Source organism: Poromitra crassiceps (assembly GCF_964638095.1).
Source record: "Poromitra crassiceps genome assembly, chromosome: 1".
In the NCBI taxonomy this organism is placed as follows: Eukaryota; Metazoa; Chordata; class Actinopteri; order Beryciformes; family Melamphaidae; genus Poromitra; species Poromitra crassiceps.
In genome coordinates this window covers 88,371,523-88,393,210 of record NC_139623.1, presented here as the reverse complement: position 1 = coordinate 88,393,210, position 21,688 = coordinate 88,371,523, and the positions used below count along the sequence as shown (strand labels likewise).

At 42.6% G+C, this 21,688-nt stretch overlaps 1 protein-coding gene across 4 annotated transcripts in view; it reads left to right on the top strand.

The window, feature by feature from the left end:
* The window catches only part of LOC310785602 (RAC-beta serine/threonine-protein kinase-like), a 52,828-nt gene extending 34,521 nt beyond the window's left edge, over positions 1–18,307 (top strand). For all 4 annotated transcript variants that reach the window (XM_083646734.1, XM_083646733.1, XM_083646735.1 and 1 more), the window contains exons 11-14: positions 8,091–8,305; positions 8,394–8,481; positions 15,749–15,851; positions 15,950–18,307. In XM_083646734.1, coding sequence (XP_083502860.1) covers positions 8,091–8,305; positions 8,394–8,481; positions 15,749–15,851; positions 15,950–16,029 — 486 coding nt within the window. In that variant the 3' untranslated portion in view covers positions 16,030–18,307. The remainder of the gene's footprint in view (positions 1–8,090; positions 8,306–8,393; positions 8,482–15,748; positions 15,852–15,949) is intronic.
* Positions 18,308–21,688: the final 3,381 nt, after the last annotated feature.

Below are 21,688 nucleotides of genomic sequence, written 5' to 3'. Positions count from 1 at the left end.
AATGCCCAAACAAAATGGAAAAAGTGGGGGAGAGCGATTGAGAGAGTACAGGCAAAGACAGAAGAATGACCCAGTGAAATACCAAGAGTATTTAAGCAAGGAAAGAGAAAGAAATAAGAAACGAAAGGAAGAAGGACAGTTGAAATCCATCGGTGAATTATCGGACAGAGAGAAAAGGAGGGTCAGAGCAGCTTGGAGGAAAAGACAGCAAGATCACAGGATGTCTGTGAAAACACAGAAAGAGGTGGATAAGTTTCGTCTGGCTTCCACACCACCAAGCACCTCCAGTGAGGGTGATCAAACACCAGGGCCTACACCAGAGCCTGCACCAGAGCCTACACCAGGGCGTAGGCTTTCAGGACAAAAACGGGAAAGAAGTGCAAGAACACGCAACTACAGAAAAATACAGAAGTTAGAGTTGAAGATCAAAGAAATCAAGAAGAGGGGAGACAAATATAGAAAAAGGTATCAGAGGTTGAAGTCAAGTTTGACAACAGACCTGTCCGAATGTTCTCCAAGAACGAAAACTCGGAGGGAAGTATCGAAGCACAACGTGCCTGCTCATATCAAAAAGACCCTTCTTTTTCATAACACACTTGTTCACCATATTCAGGAAAAATACAAGTCCCCAAGTTATAAGGAGAAACATACATACAGAAGAGCTGTCTCAACCATGTTGCTCAGAAAATACAGACTTGTTTCCATGGCGAGAAAAGCAGTTGGTATCTACCACAAACAGTTCAACAAGGCTGCAGACAACCCAAATGTTGGGTTCACCAATCAGAGGAGTAGTAGTCAAAAGACCATGGACACAGTCAAAACATTCTTTAGTCGAGATGACAACAGTCGGGCATCAGCAGGGAAAAATGAGACTATTACAAAATTCAAACAGAAGAAACAAAAGAGGTTCCTCTCTGACACAATGCTGAATTTGCACAAGAAACTGATGGTGGAGATGCCTCATCTGAAGCTTTCCTACTCACTTTTCTGCAGGATGAAACCTTTTTGGATTGTTACCCCAAACATTAACAACAGGGAGACATGTGTCTGCAAAGTCCATGACAATGCTCAAATGAAAGCAGATAGGCTGAAGCAGCTTGGCATTATTACCTCACAGAACCTGAACAAAGTGGCAGAGGACTTATGCTGTGACACACATGCAAAAGCTTGTATGTATAGGGAATGTCTCCAATGTATGAACAAGTCACTTCCACACACCACAAGAAGGTCCGGGACAGGGTTCACATGGTGGTACCAGTGGCTCACAAAGAAAGAGGACTATGAAAAAGAAGTAGATGGCAAAAAAGAGAAGATCACTGTCACAAAAACTGTGAAACAGAGATGTGAGGGCTACCCAGAGCATCTTTTGGAAGATTTTGAAAAAGAAATGAAAACCAAAGTTTGTAAGCACCTCTTCAACATCCATCATCAATACACACAGCTACATTCCTTGCACAGATCGCTGAAGGAAGATGAAGCCATACTTCACATTGACTATGCTGAAAACTGGCAGTGCAAATATGCAAAGGAGGTCCAGCAAGTCCACTTTGGAGCATCCCACAGACAGACAACACTGCACAATGCGGTTGTGTACACCACAGATGGTACACTTTCATTCTGTGCCTTATCATCCTCTATGAAACATGACCCCCCTGCCATTTGGGCTCAACTTGAACCGATTCTTCAGTTCTTGAAGGAGAACTATCCAAAGGTCCAAAAACTCTTCTTCATCAGTGATGGGCCAACCATGCAATATAGAGGGAAGAAGAACTTTTACCTCATGAGCATCATTCCATTCCAGATGGGATTCACTGCTGTAAACTGGAGTTTCCTGGAAGCTGGTCATGGCAAAGGGCCTGCTGATGGAGTTGGGGCCACTATCAAGCGAACTGCGGATTCAGTGGTAGCCAGGGGTACTGACATACCCACAGCTAAAGCCCTCTATGATGCACTCCTTGCACTTACCAAAGTTAAGCTCATCTACGTGGAAGAGGAAGAGATAAACAGAGTAGGCACACTCCTTCCGAAAGAGCTGCAAACCATCAAAGGTACACTGAGCATTCATCAAGTTATCTGTACTACCCCCGGCAAAATCCATCATAGAGTGCTCAGCTGTTTCTGCAACAGAGACGACATCTGTCCATGTTTCCACCCATCATCAACCAACATTGCACCACAAGCACAGCCTGAAAGTAATGCAAAAGCATCTACTTCAACAGCCCCAGAAGATGCACAACAAGAAAATCATTCCACCTCAAGCTCTGGTTGTGATGGGACTCTCTGTCCAGTGGATGATGTCACTGAACACCTTGTTGGAAAGTGGTGTGTTGTCACATACGACAATGTGCCATTTCCTGGGATAATCGAAGACGTGGAAGAAGGTGATTTTCTTTCCCCTCATTAATATTAAGCTATATTATTTCTAACAAACATTTACTCCCATTTGTCCATCTCTCACTGTCACATGTTTCAATTTCCATTAAATCAAACTTTTTATAGTCATTTATGCAACATTGCAATAATGCTTATACCAGCTATGTCAAACCCCATGTTTTCTGACCCCGCTCCCACACACCCCATCTCTCAACAGGTGCCCTTGAGGTCAAAGTCATGCACAGCATTGGGCAAAACCGCTTTTTCTGGCCAGCAATGGATGACAAGATCTGGTACACCATGGACAAGGTCATCACCTTAATCCATCCACCTGAAGACGTCACACGGAGGCATGTCCAAATCAGCCCAACTGTGTTTAAAGCTGTGTGTGAAAAGCTGAATCTTTGAATAGATTGATTAATGCTGAAATCACTTGTAAATTGTGCCCCACTCCAGCGAAAGGGGGCTTAAATAGAGATTTATGAAACGGACAAAATACTTATTTTTTCTTCATAAAAGTTTGAATGTGTAAGAACACTCATAACACATAACACTAAATACTTAAAAATACTAGTTAAACTAGTCTGTGTTTTGTGTGTTTTCAGAGAGCACTTATAGGGCAGAGAGGCATCATTCATTCATTATGCGTGATAAGCTGGTTTGGTTGGGTAATGGCTCCTTTTGTTCCTCTGTGATAAGATGAAGAGTGCTTAGGATGGAGTTAACCAGTTATTGTTCACACCCTTAGCAGCCTTAGCTGTGGAAAGGTCATACACTTTGAGACCATATTCAGTTTTAAGTTTCAGTTGTAACTCCACTCAAATGTTTGTATTGAATTTTGTCAGGTATGAATGATTAACCTTTTTGTCCATCCAAATAAATGGATACGGAAGTTGAAACCAGTGGTTGTGTCATTAATAATCATTTAATATATTTAATTGATATTTTGTTTATTTAATTTAAAACATAAATTATGTTAAGATTGAGCAAAAATAGTTCAGGGACTATAATATAACCTTGCAAATAAAACTATGGTCACTACCGCAACAGTATAGTCACTACCGAAATAGTGCAGTCACTACCGAAACACGGGTTATTTTGTCAAAAATAAAATATCTCTGGTTATCAAACAACATTTTATGATAATGATTATTTAGGTGTCTGTGTAATTTCAACAATCATCCATTCTGGGGGCAATATAATCAACTTTATACGTTTTACAAAGAAAGATGGCATGTATATTTAAATGAATCTTATAAATTCAACATACAAATCTGTTAAAATGTTAATTTAAATTAATTTAGCTTTGAAAACCTTCTAAATTAATTTTAGAAAAATAGTCTGTACAGGGGGGATCAAAAAAAAGATGAATAGGTTAATACAATTATTTTTATTCTGAATGGAATTCTATGTTTCGGTAGTGACAATTTTTGGGAAAGGAAAGTTATTACAAAAAAATATGAAAATACAATATCAACATTGACTGTACTTTTACTAAATATGTGTACCGTAGATGTTGTGCAACAGGTATGTGATGAAAGTTTTGATAAAAAATAAAACAAATTTCAATCAAATTCCAACTCTGAATTTGAACCAATTCGGTAGAATGGCCCTATATATGGCTTTTGGGGTGGTGTGTGAAGAATTCTGGTCAAGATTTCCACATTTGAGACCAAATTTGTAATATTCTACAATCTTTATAATTTTCAGCAACATAAGCTATGGGTTCAAACCTGCTTTTTTTTTTTTGGCTTCAAAATGCCCAAAATGTGGTTGCATCCTACATCACGGCCAACTCCCCGCCTTCCCCACTCATGTGAAAAATATTTTCTTCATGTGATCATTACTGTAGTTTATGCCAGAGCCATAATAGGAGAGTTGCAACATCTCCATTCACTCCAATGGACCCGTTTTTAGCGCGAGCCTACTGTGGCTAATATTAGCGGCTAGTGACTTATGTTACATGGCAGTAAAACGCCACTGAATGACCAAATTGATATAACTTTTAACCATTTTGGGCAAAACCGTTTCCATACAGCGTTGGTTAGTTGTTTATAACGTGGCTATATTTATAATATAGCCACGTTGATACACTGTCATGCAAAAAAAGAAAGAGGGGTTGGGAGGCGCAAATTATACATTGTGATAAATATTATCGTCTCTGTCGAGACGATAATGCCTGCAGAGTTTTCAAATCAAGTAGAATACCGTTTTGCCAGAAATCTGGGGGGGTAAGTCCCCCTTTAAGTATTCTGATACTATTGTGGGGCCTCTGGTGATTCCCACCCCTACGTCCTACCTATGAGTTTTCCTTTGGGGACATAATTTGCAGTTGAAAAGAGGTAATAAATCACAATATATTACAATATATTTTATTGCAATACTCGGCATACAAATGTTTAAAATTGCAATATTATCGTATCGTAACTTAAGTACTGTGATAGTATTGTATCGTGGGCTTTTTGGTGATTCCCACCCCAAACACCTTATGGGTGCCACATGGTAAATAGTGTTTCAAGATTCAAGATTCAATTCAAGATTCAATACTTTATTGCCATGTCAACAGAGTTGATTGGAATTTGTTTCAGTGCAGCTCTAAAGAACAGACATAAAAACAAACATAACAAATCACAGATTCAGACACAAAAGAGAATAAAAAAAAGTGGAAAAAACACTACATAAAATATGAGAGAGGCTGAAATAGATAAATAAAGTGCACAGTTTTACAAGCAGCATTTGTTTACAAAAGCAGTATCGAGCTGCCTATAAAGTGCAATTCAAGTTCAAGTTCAATTCAAGCCTACGGATTTAAGGTGCGATTTAAAGTGCGAATGCAAAGAGGGTCAGAGTTCAGGAGGCGAACCGCCTCAGGATAAGTGCTGTTCCTGAGACGGGAGGTCCTGCACCTCAGAGACTGAAGCCTCCTACCTGAGGGCATGAGTTTAAAGAGAGAGCTAGCAGGGTGGGAGGGGTCGGCGATCACCTTCTGCATCTTGCGTTTGGTGCGTGTGGCATAGATGGAGGAAACGGATGGAAGGTCGTGGCCGATGATTTTGGACGCTATGCGTACCACCCTTTCCAGCCGTTTCCTCTCAAGGGCGGTAGTGTTGCCGTACCACACTGTGACTGAGAAGGTGAGTACGCTCTCCACAGTGGCTCTGTAAAAGTGAGCCATCGCCTCCCCAGACACACCAAACTTCCTGAGCTGCCTCAGAAAGTGAAGCCTCTGGTGGGCTTTGCTCACAATGTTACAAGTGTTGACTTCCCATTTCAGGGAGCGGCATATGGTGGTGCCCAGAAATTTCAGGCTGTCGACCCTGTCGACGGGCTGGTCGCAAATGACCAGAGAGGGGGGCACTGAGCCGCTTTTGCGGAAATCAATAATCATTTCCTTGGTCTTATCTAAGTTTAAGACAAGATTGTTTAAAGTGCACCAGTTGACTAGGGCTGCCACTTCGGCCCTGTAGGCAGATTCATCACCGTTTTTAATATACCCGACCACCGTAGTGTCGTCCGCGTACTTAAAAAACGAAACAAATTGAGAGTGGGAAATAAAATCGTTGGTATAAAGTGCAAAGAGAAGGGCTGAAAGAACGCAACCCTGGGGGGCCCCGGTGTTGAGAGTCATAGTTCGAGAGAGCCTGTTGCCTATTTTAACTACTTGCTTCCTGTTAGACAGGAAGTCCAGAATCCAAAGGCATAGAGAGTGATTGATCCCTAGAGCCATAAGTTTATCAAATAGTTTGGAGGGCACGATCGTGTTAAACGCAGAGCTGAAATCGATAAATAAAACTCTAACGTAAGTGGCGGGGGCCTCCAGGTGCTGAAGGATGCTGTGGAGGCACAGAGACACAGCGTCCTCGACAGACCTGTTGGCACGATAAGCAAACTGGAAGCTGTCCATCTCAACATTAGACAGGTGATCACAGACAATACGCTCAAATACCTTCATCACAACAGAAGTCAAGGCTACGGGCCTATAATCATTCAAGCTAACAGCATTGGACTTCTTTGGAACAGGGATAACCACAGCGGATTTAAAGCAAGCAGGGACTTTACAGAGAGAGAGAGACCAGTTAAAGATATCAACAAAAACAGAAGACAGTTGTTGAGCACAGTGCTTTAAGGTGAAAGCAGAGACCTGGTCTGGGCCTGCAGCCTTCCTGCTGTTCTGTTTGAGGAACAGGGTTCTGACCTCATGCTCACTCACCACAAAAGGAGGAGGTGGTGGAGTTAGCTCTGGACCGCTAACTACTGTGGCACTGAGAGACACATCAGTGGGCAGATCAAATCGACAATAAAATTCATTCAATTTATCGGGGAGGAGGGGGTCATCATCTGGGGCTCGGCGGTTGCTTTTATACCCTGTGATGGCCTGCAGCCCCTGCCAAACGCCCTTGGTGTCGTTGGCTTTAAGCTTGGCCTGCAGGCCGTCTTTATATTTAGCTTTAGCTTTTTTTACTGCACGTTCAAATACATATTTGGCAACTTTAAAAGCATCTTTATTACCGCTCTTAAAGGCTTCATTTTTCTTCATGAAGAGGATTTTCACTTCCTTACTGAACCATGGTTTGTTATTGCTGAACACAGTTACAGTCTTAGAAGGGAAACAAACATTCTCAGAGAAGTTGATATAAGAGGTAACAGTCTCAGTGTATTCATCCAGGTCAGCACAAGAGTCACGAAAGACAGACCAGTCAGTTAATTCAAGACAAGCCCTTAGGCTATCAGCAGCCTGTGGGGAAAATTGCCTGACCGTCTTGTAGCTCCGTTTGCTGGTTTTCAGCTGTTGACGGTACTGAGGAATGAGTAGAATAGTGTTGTGGTCCGACTGACCAAGGGGGGCACGCATCACGGCATGAAAAGCCCGGGGAATGGTGCTATAGCACTGGTCAAGAGTTTTCTCACCTCTGGTGGCTGTGTGGATTTGTTGTTTGAACCGGGGAAGCGACTTCCTTAGGTTGACGTGGTTCAGGTCCCCCATAACAAAGACGGCTGAGTGCGGGTGGCCGTTTTCCAGCTCCGTGATGTGTGCAGCTAGCTGACGGGCCGCTGACAAGGCTCCAGCCTGAGGCGGGATGTACACAGCAACCAGGATGATTGAGGCGAATTCCCGCGGGAGGTAGAAGGGTCTGCAATGAATGCTAAGAGTCTCGAGCTCCGGGGAGCATGAACGGTGAAGAGTTTTAGTGTCTGAGCACCATCGGTCATTCTGCTTTCCGTCCTGACTCACAATTATTAGTTATTCTATTTTTAAGCTATGTTCTAAAGTTTAACTAATGAATCCTCCGGTTTCTTCAGGCTTCATCAGTCATTATCAGTATACTCCTCAAACTGGCAGCATTATCAAATTTATACATTGTGATCAATATTAATCGATATAGAAAAAAATATTGTGATCATATTTTTTTCCCTATTGCCCAGCCCTAAGCGAAATACACAGTTTCTTAAACCACAACGAGTACTCACTGTTCAGAGAAAGCTAGAAGCTAGACTCATCAAAGATGGGTGATCCTCTTCACTACCCTCATCCCGTCACCAGACACTACAGAACAAGTCATTTTTAGGTCCGAGGAGTGTGCAGCTTACTGACGTCTTCTGCTGACTCCTGTGTATTGAAATCTCAAAATTCAAAGTTACCTGCTGCTGCCATTTTCCGTGAAACCTTGCCTAGTGTAGCTTCAAGGTTCTAAAGGATTCCTCTGTTCATGCCCCAGGTCCTAGAAGACAACGACTACGGCCGGGCGGTGGACTGGTGGGGTCTGGGCGTGGTCATGTATGAGATGATGTGCGGCCGCCTGCCATTCTACAACCAGGACCACGAGCGTCTGTTTGAGCTCATCCTTATGGAGGAGATCCGCTTTCCCAGGAACCTGGCCCCCGAAGCCAAGTCCCTGCTCGCTGGTCTGCTCAAGAAGGACCCCAAGCAGAGGTACTGTCCGCTGGCCAGACTGTGTGAGCGTGTGCGCACGAATATGTATCTGGGTCTTACTCTTACATTATCATGTCTCGACTGATAGGTTAGGTGGAGGTCCTGACGATGCCAAAGAAGTCATGAGCCACAAATTCTTCATCTCCATCAACTGGCAAGATGTGGTACAGAGGAAGGTAAGACATTGTGGAAGAATTACAAAGTAGGGCAAATGAAATAAGGTAAATGTCATTAAATGTGTAGAGAAAGAAAAGTGAATGGGTCCGGTTTTGTATTCTTATGTTGTGTTAGATTACTTGCATTTATAGTTGATTATTCTAAGACCCACATGCACGTCCACTCTCTTGATACAGGATGTGGTTATTGCAAGACAATAGATGTTTTGTTTTCATCACTTCTGCTTTAATAAAATTGGACATCATGTCCCCAAAACATTTAATTTCCTGACCTTTTTCTTATAAATCTCATTTATAATTTCAGAACTGTGATTAGCTGTGTTCAATTGGAAATATTCTGTTTTTGTCAGATCTTTTTTTCTTTAATTTGGTAGCATTAAAAAGATTTGAATTTGGCATTCTGAAACCTGCTCCATACCCGGTACATGGGGGCAAGTGAGTATAATGTTTCCCTGGGAAGCAGTGATGGAATGATATTTTACAGATTGAACATTTCATTTGGCCGATCATGCCAAGCCTACAACATTATTAACGTATATATACAGATCCTTTCCAAAAAATTAGAATATCATGGAAATATCATGGCATCGAGGCAGTAATTAAAGCAAAAGGATTCCCGACCAAGTATTGAGTGCAGGCATGAACATAACTTTTCAGAAGATCGACATTTCTGTTTTGAAAATACCAGTTTTTGATTGGTTTTATGTGATATTTAATTTCTTGAAATAGTGTTTTGGGGGTTTTTATGAGCTGGAAGCCAGACTTATGCAAAGTTAAACAAATAAATACTTGAAATACTTTACTTTATGTATAATGAATCTATAATCTATGAAAGTTTCACTTTTTGAAAGGAATTATGGAAAAAAACTAACTTTTCCATGTTATTATAATTTTTTGGAAAGGATCTGTATTAGGGGTGTAACGGTACACATAATTGTACCAAAATCTTTCTGTACAGGACATTCAGTACAGCTGTGTACCGAATTTTGTGAAGAAAAATAATCTTGAGTTCCCGCACGGACATTTCAAGTGGTGGACCGGCGGCGGAATCAATTCCATAGTAACGACTCTGTGTACTTCTGTTCTTATTGCTGACTTTTCATAGCCTGGTAAACCAGCCGGTCACGTGAATTCTTATTTCATTTCGTTCTTCGTTCCCGTCTGGCCTGAAGCCTTCACAACAGTATTTGCAGTGGGCGGAAGTTGGGCGGATGTACTTGCCTTGACAGACAACTCCTTCAGCCAATCAGCGTTGGATCCAATCAAATCCAAATCCACTCGGGAGAACGGCAAAAGCATATTTTCCGCCCAGAAACTCCGCTGTTGCATACTTTTTTAATTGTTGTTATTGAGTCTATTTCTGCAATAACTGCACATTATGGCTGTTTTTTTGTGTGTTTTTTAGCTTAAAATGATTTATAACAATGATTCTTAAAGGCACATGTTCATGTAGTTATAGAGCAAACAACATGGTTACTAAAGTAGATAACACATAAGTAGCGGTATTAAAGGATATGTTTGGTGATTTTTTACCTTTACATGCATATAATGTGTCTCTTCCATAACTGTAGCACTGGACCCACAGAGAATGACTGCAGCTGTCGGTTGAAACCGCTCCATTGCCTCTTGCTGGCCAAATAGGGCTTGGACTCATTGTTAGCATTGGAGTCAATCTTCTCTGTGGGCCAGGTGCTACAGGTAAACACCTACAGTAAGAGACAAATTATTATGATTATATATAGGTCCAAAATCAACAAACCTATCCTTTAACCATATTGCAGTTAGTCACAGGTGTGTGTTTATCAGGTATTTAACAACAGACTCAACCAATCAGGATTGTTTTACAAATTCCACTAACAGACTTTTCCATTGTCTAAGTCAGGAATCTATCAATCCAAAATGTTAACATGTTAAGGGTGCATTATAAAATGGATAGTTCCGGTCCTTGATTAAGATTGGTTGACCCGCATTCAAAGCTGTTGTAAAATACTCTTTAAACACAGCTGTGACCGCATCACAGTATTACTGCACCATGTTAGCTAACGTTAGCTATGTTAGCTAAGCCCGCGGCCTGTAACAACGTTCGTCATGGCTGTTTAAAGTCGAGCTGAACCCAAGAATGACTTTTCTTTTCTTTTAGTTCAAATACCTGGGTATGCAGTGCACCTATTTAATCATGTATGCAAAACAAATCACAACAATCTAATTTATTTCGTTTTTCACACTTTTTCACATCAAAAGTTTGTTTTTCAAGATTTCATTGATAACAGTAATTTAAAGTTTGCTGACGTCACCCAGTACTATAAAATTTCTATCCCATTTCAACCAATCATATCACGACATGCAGCTGTCAATCAAATCTTCATTTCTGGATAATTTTCTCTTCCAAATGAAGTCGAAAATGGCGCCTAGTGCCTGTCATCTGGCAGAATTCCTATCCCATAAACTAACTACTAACTTGGCCAATTGTTAGAAACATGGATAAAAAACAAAAACTATAATCTCTAAGAATGCAAAGAAATGTAACTGGCTCGTTAAAACGCGCATTCCAGGGATATCGTATCGTTATAGCAGCGATAATGGCGCGCGTATCCGAGAGCTTGGTTGTCAGGGGTCGCACCTCGAAGATTCCAGGCTGATGGGCTGCACTCTCCGCTCGGCAACACGAAGGCAGCTGGCTGCCTCCGGGTCGCTGAGCTCCACTCAGCCACTAACCTCGCGTCACCAGGCTCTTCCCGCGGGGAGCGCCACAACACACTAAATCCCACTCGATTTGGAGGCGGAACACGCCAGGATTGACCAAAGCCCGATCTTGTCCCCAGAATTGTCAAATAAAATCATCGACATGATACTATGACCCGCCTCTCAACCTGTCATCTTAGACAAACTATGTTTTCAGTCTGAAACAGACTCATTATGCACGTGACGAACAGGTTCAGTTCGACTTTAAACTAGACGGAACATTGACATTACTCCTCGAGGCGGACAGGCAAGGAGGCGGCCATTACTGTTTTGCTAGCGACATTCTGATTGGCCGGTTACGATGTCAACAGACAGCCCTGCCCTCCCAGAGTTGAGGCCAGATGGTCCCGCACAACCAAATTAAATGTGAGTTCACGTGACCGGTGACTGGTTTGCTAGGCTTTTCAGGCATTTTTGACATAAGAGTCTGATAATGAGGTGTTAAGAATAGGCCTAAGCCTACATATACATAACATATACATTATGCGAGATGACACCACCCTCATAGGGCTCATCTCGGACGGAGAACAAGTCTGAGTACAGGCAGGTCAACCATCTGGTGACTTGGTGCAGTCAAAACAACCTGGAGCTCAATGCTCAAAAGACAGTGGAGATGATTGTGGATTGCAGGAGGAACACAGTCCCACCCTCCCCCATCACCTTGACCTGGGTGACTCCTAGGGGTGTCACTGTGTACACGGATAACCGGATACTAAATCATATCCGCTTAGAAAAATCAATAACCGATTACACGTCTTTTTTTTCCCCTTTTATATAAAGTTTTGACAATGATTTTACTGTGTTTTGGACTCGCAATAATTCATTTCTCATCAATAAATAAACTGTTTAGAGGTGATAATGCTGCCTGTAAGCAACGGTGTTCTGCTTTCGGCTTTCTCTTCCTTCTGTGTTGGGATTTCACGTATGATGCCGGCTGAAACCGTGATGCCGTGCTGTCCGCGTCACTTGCACTGCCCATTGTCAAGGAATATGATTGGCTGTTTATGAGCTGGGGCGGGTGCACACTCGGGGTTTGTCTGACCTGTCTGTTAAATGATTGGCTGTCTCCGTGTCACTCGTAGCACGTTCCATTAACAAGGGACATTTTTTCATCCAGCCATGCTATCGAACTTGCTATTTCTTTATTGTATTGATGACGTCTCTATCGCAATATATATTGCTATCGTTTTATCGCCCAACCCTACCCCCGTCTCATCAATTTGGTTTCTCAACATCCAATTTTGTATGATAAACACCGCGAGGACTAGCCTACATGAACGAAATGAAGGACAATATATGGCTTCAGATCGCCCAGCAGCTGGGATTCGCTGAAGATGGTAATGTAGCTGTTATGTAATTTACTTGCTAACATTGTTGCGAAAACCACTGTTGTAAACGGATGGCGCTAACATTAGCCACTTGTATCCAAGTGCTACTGTATCCTAATGCTGCTTCCTTACCATCGAGGGTACGTTTCCTCAGGCAGAGAAAAGGTGCAGTCTCCATTAAAAACTAGCGTTTGGCGCAGTCATTAAAACCAGATTAATCCATGATCTACGTGGTACCAACTATGAATCTATGTATGGGTTTGGGAGGTATTTGAATGGCAACAGTGCCCCCTAGCGGTTATATAGCGCAAATGTGGTTTAACGGTTACACGCTGGCAGAAGGTCCCGTATACACGTTTAGAATTTTGTGTAACCGTTGACACCCCTAATGACTCCCCATTCAACACTATGTAGTCCTTTCCCTTCCTCGGGACCATCATCAGCCAGGACCTGAAATGGGAGCTGAACATCAGAGCTCTCACCGAGAAGGCACAACAGAGGATGTACTTCAGCTGTGCGGCAGCTGAAGAAATTCAAAGTTCCAAAGGCAACGATGGTGCACTTCTACACCTCCATCGTTGAGTCCATCCTTACCACCTCCATCACCGTCTGGTACACTTCTGCCACTCTCAACAACATTAACAGACGCATCATCCACTGTGCTGAGAAGGTGATCGGATGCAACCTGCCACCCCTTCAGGACCTGCACACTGCCAGGATGCTGAAGGGCTCTTGTAAAATCATGGCTGACCCCTCCCACCCCGGACACAAACTCTTTGAAATGCTCCCCTTCGGCAAGAGCCTGAGGTCTGTCAAGACCAAAATCTCTCGCCACAAGAACAGCTTCTTCCCAACTGCCATCAGCCTCATCAACATGGCCCGAAAGCCCCCTCTACTTGGGACCCCCCCAACCACAGCCGAATCCCCCCACTGACATGCCCCCCCCAATCATACAGTACATCACTTTACAGTAGCAGCAGCTGGACTACACTCGTTACATTAAAGTATTATAGCTGCTTATCCTACCAGAACTTTCTACTCTATTATATTACTCTTGTTAACTACTACTTTGTGCACTGCTTGGACTGTAAATTCCTATTTAATGCCTATTTAACACTCCTCCAATTCCTGTATATTGTATATATTGGACTATTCCTGTATCCTGTATATAGTATATATTGGACTGACTATTCCTGTATCCTCTATATCAGGCAACCTTTTTGATATGAAGTGCCATTTTCAAATTTGCTTGTCAATCACTGCAATCAGTGTGCCATACCAAGATCAATGACTCGCACATCCCAAGTTAAGACTCCCAACAGATCTGTGTTGTTATTCCATCCAAAATCAGGAAATTGAAATGAGGGCACTATTCGAGATACACAGGACTGATAACAGGCCATGCAACTGAAAATGGCTGCGAAATAGGTAATTTGGCAGGGCATTTCAACTAGGGGTGGGAATCACCAGATGCCCACGATACGATACTAAAACGATACTTGAGTCACGATACGATATATTGCGATATTTCGATATATTGCGATTTCTTACTTTTTCAACTGCAAATGATGTCCCCAAAGGAAAACTTTGTCAACATCTGGTTTATATAACAGTTTTCCAGTCTGTACATCTGACTTCAACCATTTTATTGCAGCAACATTGTCAAGTAGACAGACCAACAACTTTCATAAAGTCATGTCATAGTTGCATGCACCAGACAAACTGAACTGTTTGTTACAGTCTACTTACAGTCCACCTTAACTGGATGTGTGGACTACTGTACTTAGGTAGTTTTTGAACAATGCAACTTCACTTCACTTGCACAAAACAGTAACTGGGGAATTTGTAAGTTACTGTTATGACAAAACTGTTACTGTTAAAACAAAATGAAAATATGCTACTGTTTGTTTACTGCTGGCCTTGGAACTAAAGTTTATAGTAGCCCGGTGGCCTGGCATGGCCTGCAAAAAAAAAAAAAAAAAATCTTTTGCAATATCGATACTTTAGCCTGGGTAAACCCAGCCCCCAGTAACCTGCTCTCAGGCTTACCCTGCTCTGACTGGGAACTCTGAGAGCAGGTCACGTGGGGGCTGGGTTTACCCAGGCTATCGATACTTGGCGTCCAAATATCGATACAATATCGTCAGGCAAAATATCGCGATACTATCGTGTATCGATTTTTTCCCCCACCCCTCATTTCAACATTTCTACAAAAAAAATCTCTTGTGCACTTATTGCTACTATGCGCTGCCATGCTGCTGGTTACCCCTTCGTGTGTCAGAGGTGGCACCCATGTCATAGGTTGCTGACCCCTGCTCTATATTGTATATATGGGACTGCACTTGCAATGTTGTGATTTTGTCTTAGATATCTTTTTTATCTTCTGAATATTGAAATGAGCACTATGCTGCATACTTACACTAAGACAAATTCCTTGTATGTAATCTTTACATATTGTGGCAATCAAACTGATTCTGAAAAGTGCAGCTCTTGTTGTTTGTGCATATTATGTGCACAATAATTAAGTTTGTGCATATTAATGAAGTGCCTTCCTCAGAAATGATGTCTGAGGAAGGGCTTTGCCAAAGACGTCACACTTGTGGTAATAGCAATAAATGGTCGGAGCAACTAGTGTGCGTACTCTAGGGTTGGCACGATGGACGGTGGCATCGACCATCGTCGATGGGCCGACCCCCATCGACCTCTGAGCCTTCTACATTGGACCATCGTGATGTCCATTTGTGAGCGCAAATGTGTGAAAAATATAAATATATATATATATATATATACATACACACACATAGTCAACGACGATGCCATCGTCCATCGTGATGTTTTGTGATGTTTTCACTGTGGAACTTTGGTTGACATCGCACAACCCTAGCGGACTCTAATTTGTTATTTCCATTTGCACTTCAGTCCTGTACCTACTAGTCTTTTAGTGTTTGGATGTGTCGTGCTTTTTTACATTCTTGTAACATGGGTGATTGAACTTGCGACCCTCGTGTTGGTAGGCAGGGAATCTACAGCTGCACCACCTGGATGCCCAAATTTGCAATATTTTATTGAAATGTTCCTTTCATTTGACCCTTTCTAATTTGACACATCCAACGAATACTTGGATGTGAAGCCATCTGATGTGTTTGTGAATGCCTGACGCCCTCAGTAACCGCTCACTTTGCTCCTTCCCGCTCCAGCTCACCCCACTCTTCAAGCCGCAGGTCACATCAGAGACGGACACCCGGTACTTTGATGACGAGTTCACCGCACAGACCATCACGCTCACACCTCCGGACAAGTGTACGTATCATAGTTCATGTCAGACACGGTCTCATCCACTGATATCAATGGCTTGAAACGCAAGTACTAACTCCTGTCACCGTTGTTTGTATTTCTAGGTGACAGTCTGGATTGCGATGACGGCAACCAGCAAGCACATTTCCCCCAGTTCTCCTACTCTGCTAGCATAAGGGAGTGATAACTGTCTCCGCGCACACACACAAACACACACACGCACGATGCACGAGACAGACCGCTCCCATGACCACACCACTCACAGCGATAAACGACCAGAATCTCCAAACAGCATAACGGAGTTTTTGGTCCCGGCAGGGTCCAAGTGCCTAGACTGGCGGCCATCTTGTTCTGTATAAACCACCCACCGGCGTCCACACTACGGACAAAGCCTGGCTGTACTGTATCGAACTGGACTTCTGTACCTCATTTTTCTCAACAGCACAAATCAACAAAGCCATCAGGACTCCGTCTGGCACCTTCTTGGATGGCCTATATGTAACTGCTGCTGCTTTGGACTGTAAAACCACCCGGTCATTTCCAACGCTCGTCTCATTTTTTATGGTCTTATAAGAAGCCATACCTTTTCTCTACGACTTCAAGTGCTCTTCTCTGGGATGATCTGTCGCCAGTGGCGAGAGACTGGTCCTTAACATGAGGGAGGAAGAACCGTGGCAATTGTTTTCTGCTGAGCGTGTGTTTCTTGAGTAAACGGGGCACCGAATCCAAACTGAATGTCATCATTTTAGTCGGAGAGAGTGTGAGAGCATGAGGTTTTCATTTGTGTGTGTCTTTATATAAATGCTTGCCCGACGTGCATCAGGAACAACGAATGAATTGGTAATATTGCAAACATGAGTGTTTCTTGCGGCGGAAACCTCTTACAGTGCGGAGCGCGAAGTGTGGGAGAGAGAGGTGTCCTTTTTAAAAACTGTATGCAATGACAAATTTAACTTTGTATTATTAGTTTGCTCTTGTCTCGGAATGTGATCTCTGTTAATAGATCTATCTCAAATGCTACACAGCAATGAATGGGAATTGGGAATAGCTAAATGCACAGGGTGTATGTTTTTGTTTTGTTTTTTAAGGTTTTTAATTATAAGGCTTTTTTGATCTCTGATCAGCGAAAAGACACACCAGCCATGTGATTTAAGTGGGTCAATAAGCACTTAGTTACTTAAAGCAGACCTCACTTTTCTCAGATGGACCATGGGCATACTGTAGCTGACTGCTTTCTGGTTCTGTGTCAGTTTTCTACCCGTGCAAAATGTCCAACGTTTGCTCACCTTCACTATGAACACACCGTGGGAGCGGCTGGACTCAGAGTTGAGCTCAGTATTGGCTGTCCTCCTTTTCTTTTGACCCTTCCAAAACACTTCACAAGCCTCCTCTGTATTTTACTTGAAGTACATGGAGTACATATTGTGATTCTGATCTTCATGTAAAACCCCCCAAAACAAAACAAAAAACAGCATAACACCAGAATTTACTCTTGGCCCAAACTTGACCCTTTGTAAACTCACAGCGCTTTCCGAGTACCTGCTTATAGAGTCCGAGCGCCCTCTGGCTGAGGAGACGTCCGTATAATATTTCCAAACTTTACAGTCGTAGCTAAATCATGTTGATGAGCCAGCCGCTTCTCCACAAACTGACAATAACGTTTCCTCAGATTGTACCTCACCAACTTGCTCACCAGAGGCTTTACACTTTCTCATCTCCCTGTGGCCATACTGTATCTCATCTGAAACCCTTTGGAAGTCCTCATACTTTTATGGTGTTCCAGGTCATCCAACACATCCAACGTGCTTTTTCGTCACATTTTGCGTGTGACATTCGCTGTGATTGAAAATGCGTTGAGCTGGAGAACTGAAAAACCATCTATGTTTCAGGAACATGGTCAATTGTGAGATATGTGTTTCAGTGCAATTGTTATGCTTTGCAAGGATTTCTTTTTTGTATTCTTATTATCAATTGTTTTCTCAGTTTGTCCCAACTGTCAAAAATGGCCACACATGTGGAACACCATCAAATGATAATGGAGAGGGCTGCACCTATTTTAAGTTGCAAAATTTGGTGTTGCGAATGAAAATACGCCCGCCATTTTATTTGGTGCTACTCTGCTGACACTGGTGATGAATAAAGGGCCAGTGCAGATGACCCACTTAACTCCCTGTCACTCATAGAGCCTTCATCCCATGTGCTGTTTTGAAATAATTTCCGTTATTTTTATTTTTTCTTGTTTTTCCTCTGGTTTCAACTTGCTGTCCCCACCCCAATATCTTCCTGTACCCCGAAACCCTTTCAAAGATATTCTCATCAAAAATGTATAATGGTTGAAAGAAATTTATGAAATGTTTTTTCAATTACATTATTCTATTCAAACAATCCATTTCTATTTGTCTATGAATGTAATTCCGAAAGACAATGATCGAATACACATTTTTATCTCTTGTCTTAATACACTTCTCGTCTGCGTGTGTCTTCATAGCTTTCTACCTAGCAACAGAGGCCTCTGCCTCTGCTAATTGGCACTGAACCCCTTCTATTTTCCACTTGGGGTTTAGGGACTTGACTCTTCATGGTTTGACAGAGCGGGTTGGCACGATCAGCTGAAAATCTGCTACATGTGTCAGGACTTCTGTGTCAAGTAGTTAAAGTTACAAGATGCAACTTTTCACCTCAAGGCAGCAAAGGATATTGTTAGTCCTGCCCTCCTCCCCCAACACACTGGTGCATTCCAACTAAAGACCACACCAGGTTATTTCACTGATTAACTTCTCCTCTGTGGTTGAATCAGAGATGGTGTTCTATAGAGACAGTGCACTCTATCAGTTTTGAATGGGAACATCTGTAACGTTAAAGATGACGCCGTAAAATGTGCTTTCAGTGGAAGTGACCAATTGACACACCTTTTGTGTGTGCAAATCATAAATGCTTATGTATGGGATTACCACAAACCAGATTTTACTTGAATGTTGTAAGTAATGTCATTGTTTTGTGAAACAATGGATGGCAAACAAGTATCAGAAGAAGAAAATTGAAAGAAGCTGTTTGAAACAAATTTTACCACTCCATGTTGTCAACAATTCAGCAGTTTCCTTATAGAGGGTATGCACACCCACTGGAACACGCCCCCTCAATCGGGAATGAGTGTCAAGATGAGTGTCAAGTTCCTCCCTTAGGAGCAGGTGTCTGTTATCTAGGCTGATTATTGCATTCAAGCTCAGTCTTGCTGTGAGTCAGTGGGCGTGACCCCACAGTGACTTCTGCCTCTGACATCACATGCATACCCTCTATATATATAATGCAAATAATGCTAGTATATATCAGAACTTTAGATACAGATGACATCCCATTCAAAGACATGGTATTCTTGTCTTGTTAATGTTGTCCGTAAGTACATACGTCTGTCCGTCCGTCCGATGTTCGTTAATGCGATATCTCAGGAATACCTTGACGGAAGTTCGTCAAATTTGGCTCAAACGTGCACTCCACTCAAGGGTGAACTGATTAGATTTTGGTGGTCAAACTAACTTACCGTAAATTAACTTCGATTTTGATGGTCAAAGGTCAAGGTCACTGACCTCACGAACTCCAATCTTGTTAACGGGATATCTCAGTAACGCCTTGACTGAATTTCATCACATTTTGCTCAAACATCCACTTGGACTCAAGGATGAACTGATTAGATTTTGGTGGTCAAAGGTCAAGGTCACTGTGACCTCATGAACGCCATTTTCTAGCTCGTTAACGCAATATCTCAGTAACCCTTGACAGAATTTCTTCACATTTGCTTCAAACGTCAGTCTGGACAGACATGGATGTCCACTGCTCACTTGTTGGTGGAGGCATATACTATCCACGATGCGGTCATTCTAGTTTCTTATGTTTCCTATTGTTGCTATTGATAGTATTCTGTTACATCACCACACGGCCACTGTCTTGATTACAATCAAGTGACACAAACAGCCAATGAGCTGTGTGTATTGTAGCACCATATTGGTAGGAAAATGCTTGTGACATCATGGGAATACTATGATTAGCGATAGCCACAACCTGCATTAACACAGGTTGATTGTGTAGAGTATACCCTATTATTTTTATGTAAAAAAGAAAATGTGTATTGCAGCTTTAATGCATTGTGCAATGTCATGTTCCTCACGATAACTGACATGCTGCTGTAAACCCTAATCCTTGAACATTTCCATGCAGCCATTGACTCCCCACAGTCTTCAATTTTATCCATATAGAGAGATGGAGATGGATATCAGAATGAAAATCGAATCATAGTTTTTCTAGGTATCTCAATTTGGAAAATGTCTCAAAATCCAGAGCTTATTGGTTCCAAGAATGAGTGAGTGTGAGAGAGAGAGAGGGAGAGAGAGAGAGAGAATTATGTAATCAGGTAATGGATTGTGTTTTGTTTTTGTTTGTTTTTTGTCTCTTCTGTGTTTTGCCAGACTGTGGAACTGCTGCCTGTGTGCCCTGGCCCAGACACATGGGAGCCTTCCTCACAGCCAGGAAACATGTGCTGACGGGGAGCGGCCACGCCCCCACTGCCTAAAACTCACATGTTACTGCACACCATGCCGCACACATTCATACCATCCTGTGCTGCCTTCACGTCCTTTGGGAATAACGTAGCTTGTAGTTTTCTCCTGACTCAGCTGTTACACACACACACACACACACACACACACACACACACACAGTAGTCTATGTGCGACTTAGTGAATGATGCATTTGAGTTCATGTTTTAGGCTACAGCCAACAAAAGCACAGATGGTAAATCCAGCAAGGAAGTAGCTAGTAGTGTCGGGCCAAAAAGGCATACTAACATGGTCAAAATGATTTATTTAGTACATTTTTATTGATCATTTCCTTCATTTTCCTATGGAAACAAAGACTAAAACAAGACATTTTGGGAACACTATAGAATAGGCTACAGCCCGCAACTTAGGGTACATACAGGGTAACAAAATCGGTTATTACATGGTACAAAATCTGTATTTACGGGGTAAGTAAATACAGGGTAACAAGGGTACAAAATCTGTACTTACAGGGTACAAGATGTGAATTTATGGACTAAGGGGGTAAAGGGGGACTTATGAAGAACTTATACCGTACCTATTTTTGTACAGTAACTACTGGGTACCTATCCTGTAGTTACAGTACATATAAATTAAACTTAATTTATATGTACTTTGTCCTTGAGAGCCACAACTGGAAATAAATGATAGTTACCCTGTAATTACTATGTAACTAGGAGGCAATTGACACTGCTTTAGAATACAACCAACGCCCCTGTTAAAGAAAAAAAACATTGCATGGATGCATAACTGGGACGTATCCTCAGTGATGTACCCTGGGGTCATACGATGTTTCGGGTCTCGCAACATCATACACCCTCGCCCAGGTGACCCAGCCGGGGCTGGCCAAGCCCCAACTTACGTCCCAGTAGCTACCCACGGTCAGCCCTATAGGGAGGGTCGAAGGTGGTCACGCGGTCATGGCCACTCAATCCGCTGTTCCGGAACTACTCTGCCGGGACCGGGGGAGGGGGAGGGCTCTGGTACGTAGAGGGACCGGGCTCTGTGGGTTGCCACCCGGCCGGGTTCCTCCCTCGTCTCACCAGGTCTACGACCTGTGCGCTGCACCAGACTCCCCCGCTCCAAACATCTCATTCCGAGGTGATGGTATCTTAGTGGACACCATGCAGTACCAGTACTTGGTGGCACTGCAGTCTCCACTTTCGGAGAGTAGTTATAATTCAACTACAAGGGTATTAACACTGCTTAATATAGCCTGTGCCCCTGTAGTTACCATGTAGTTACTATGTAACT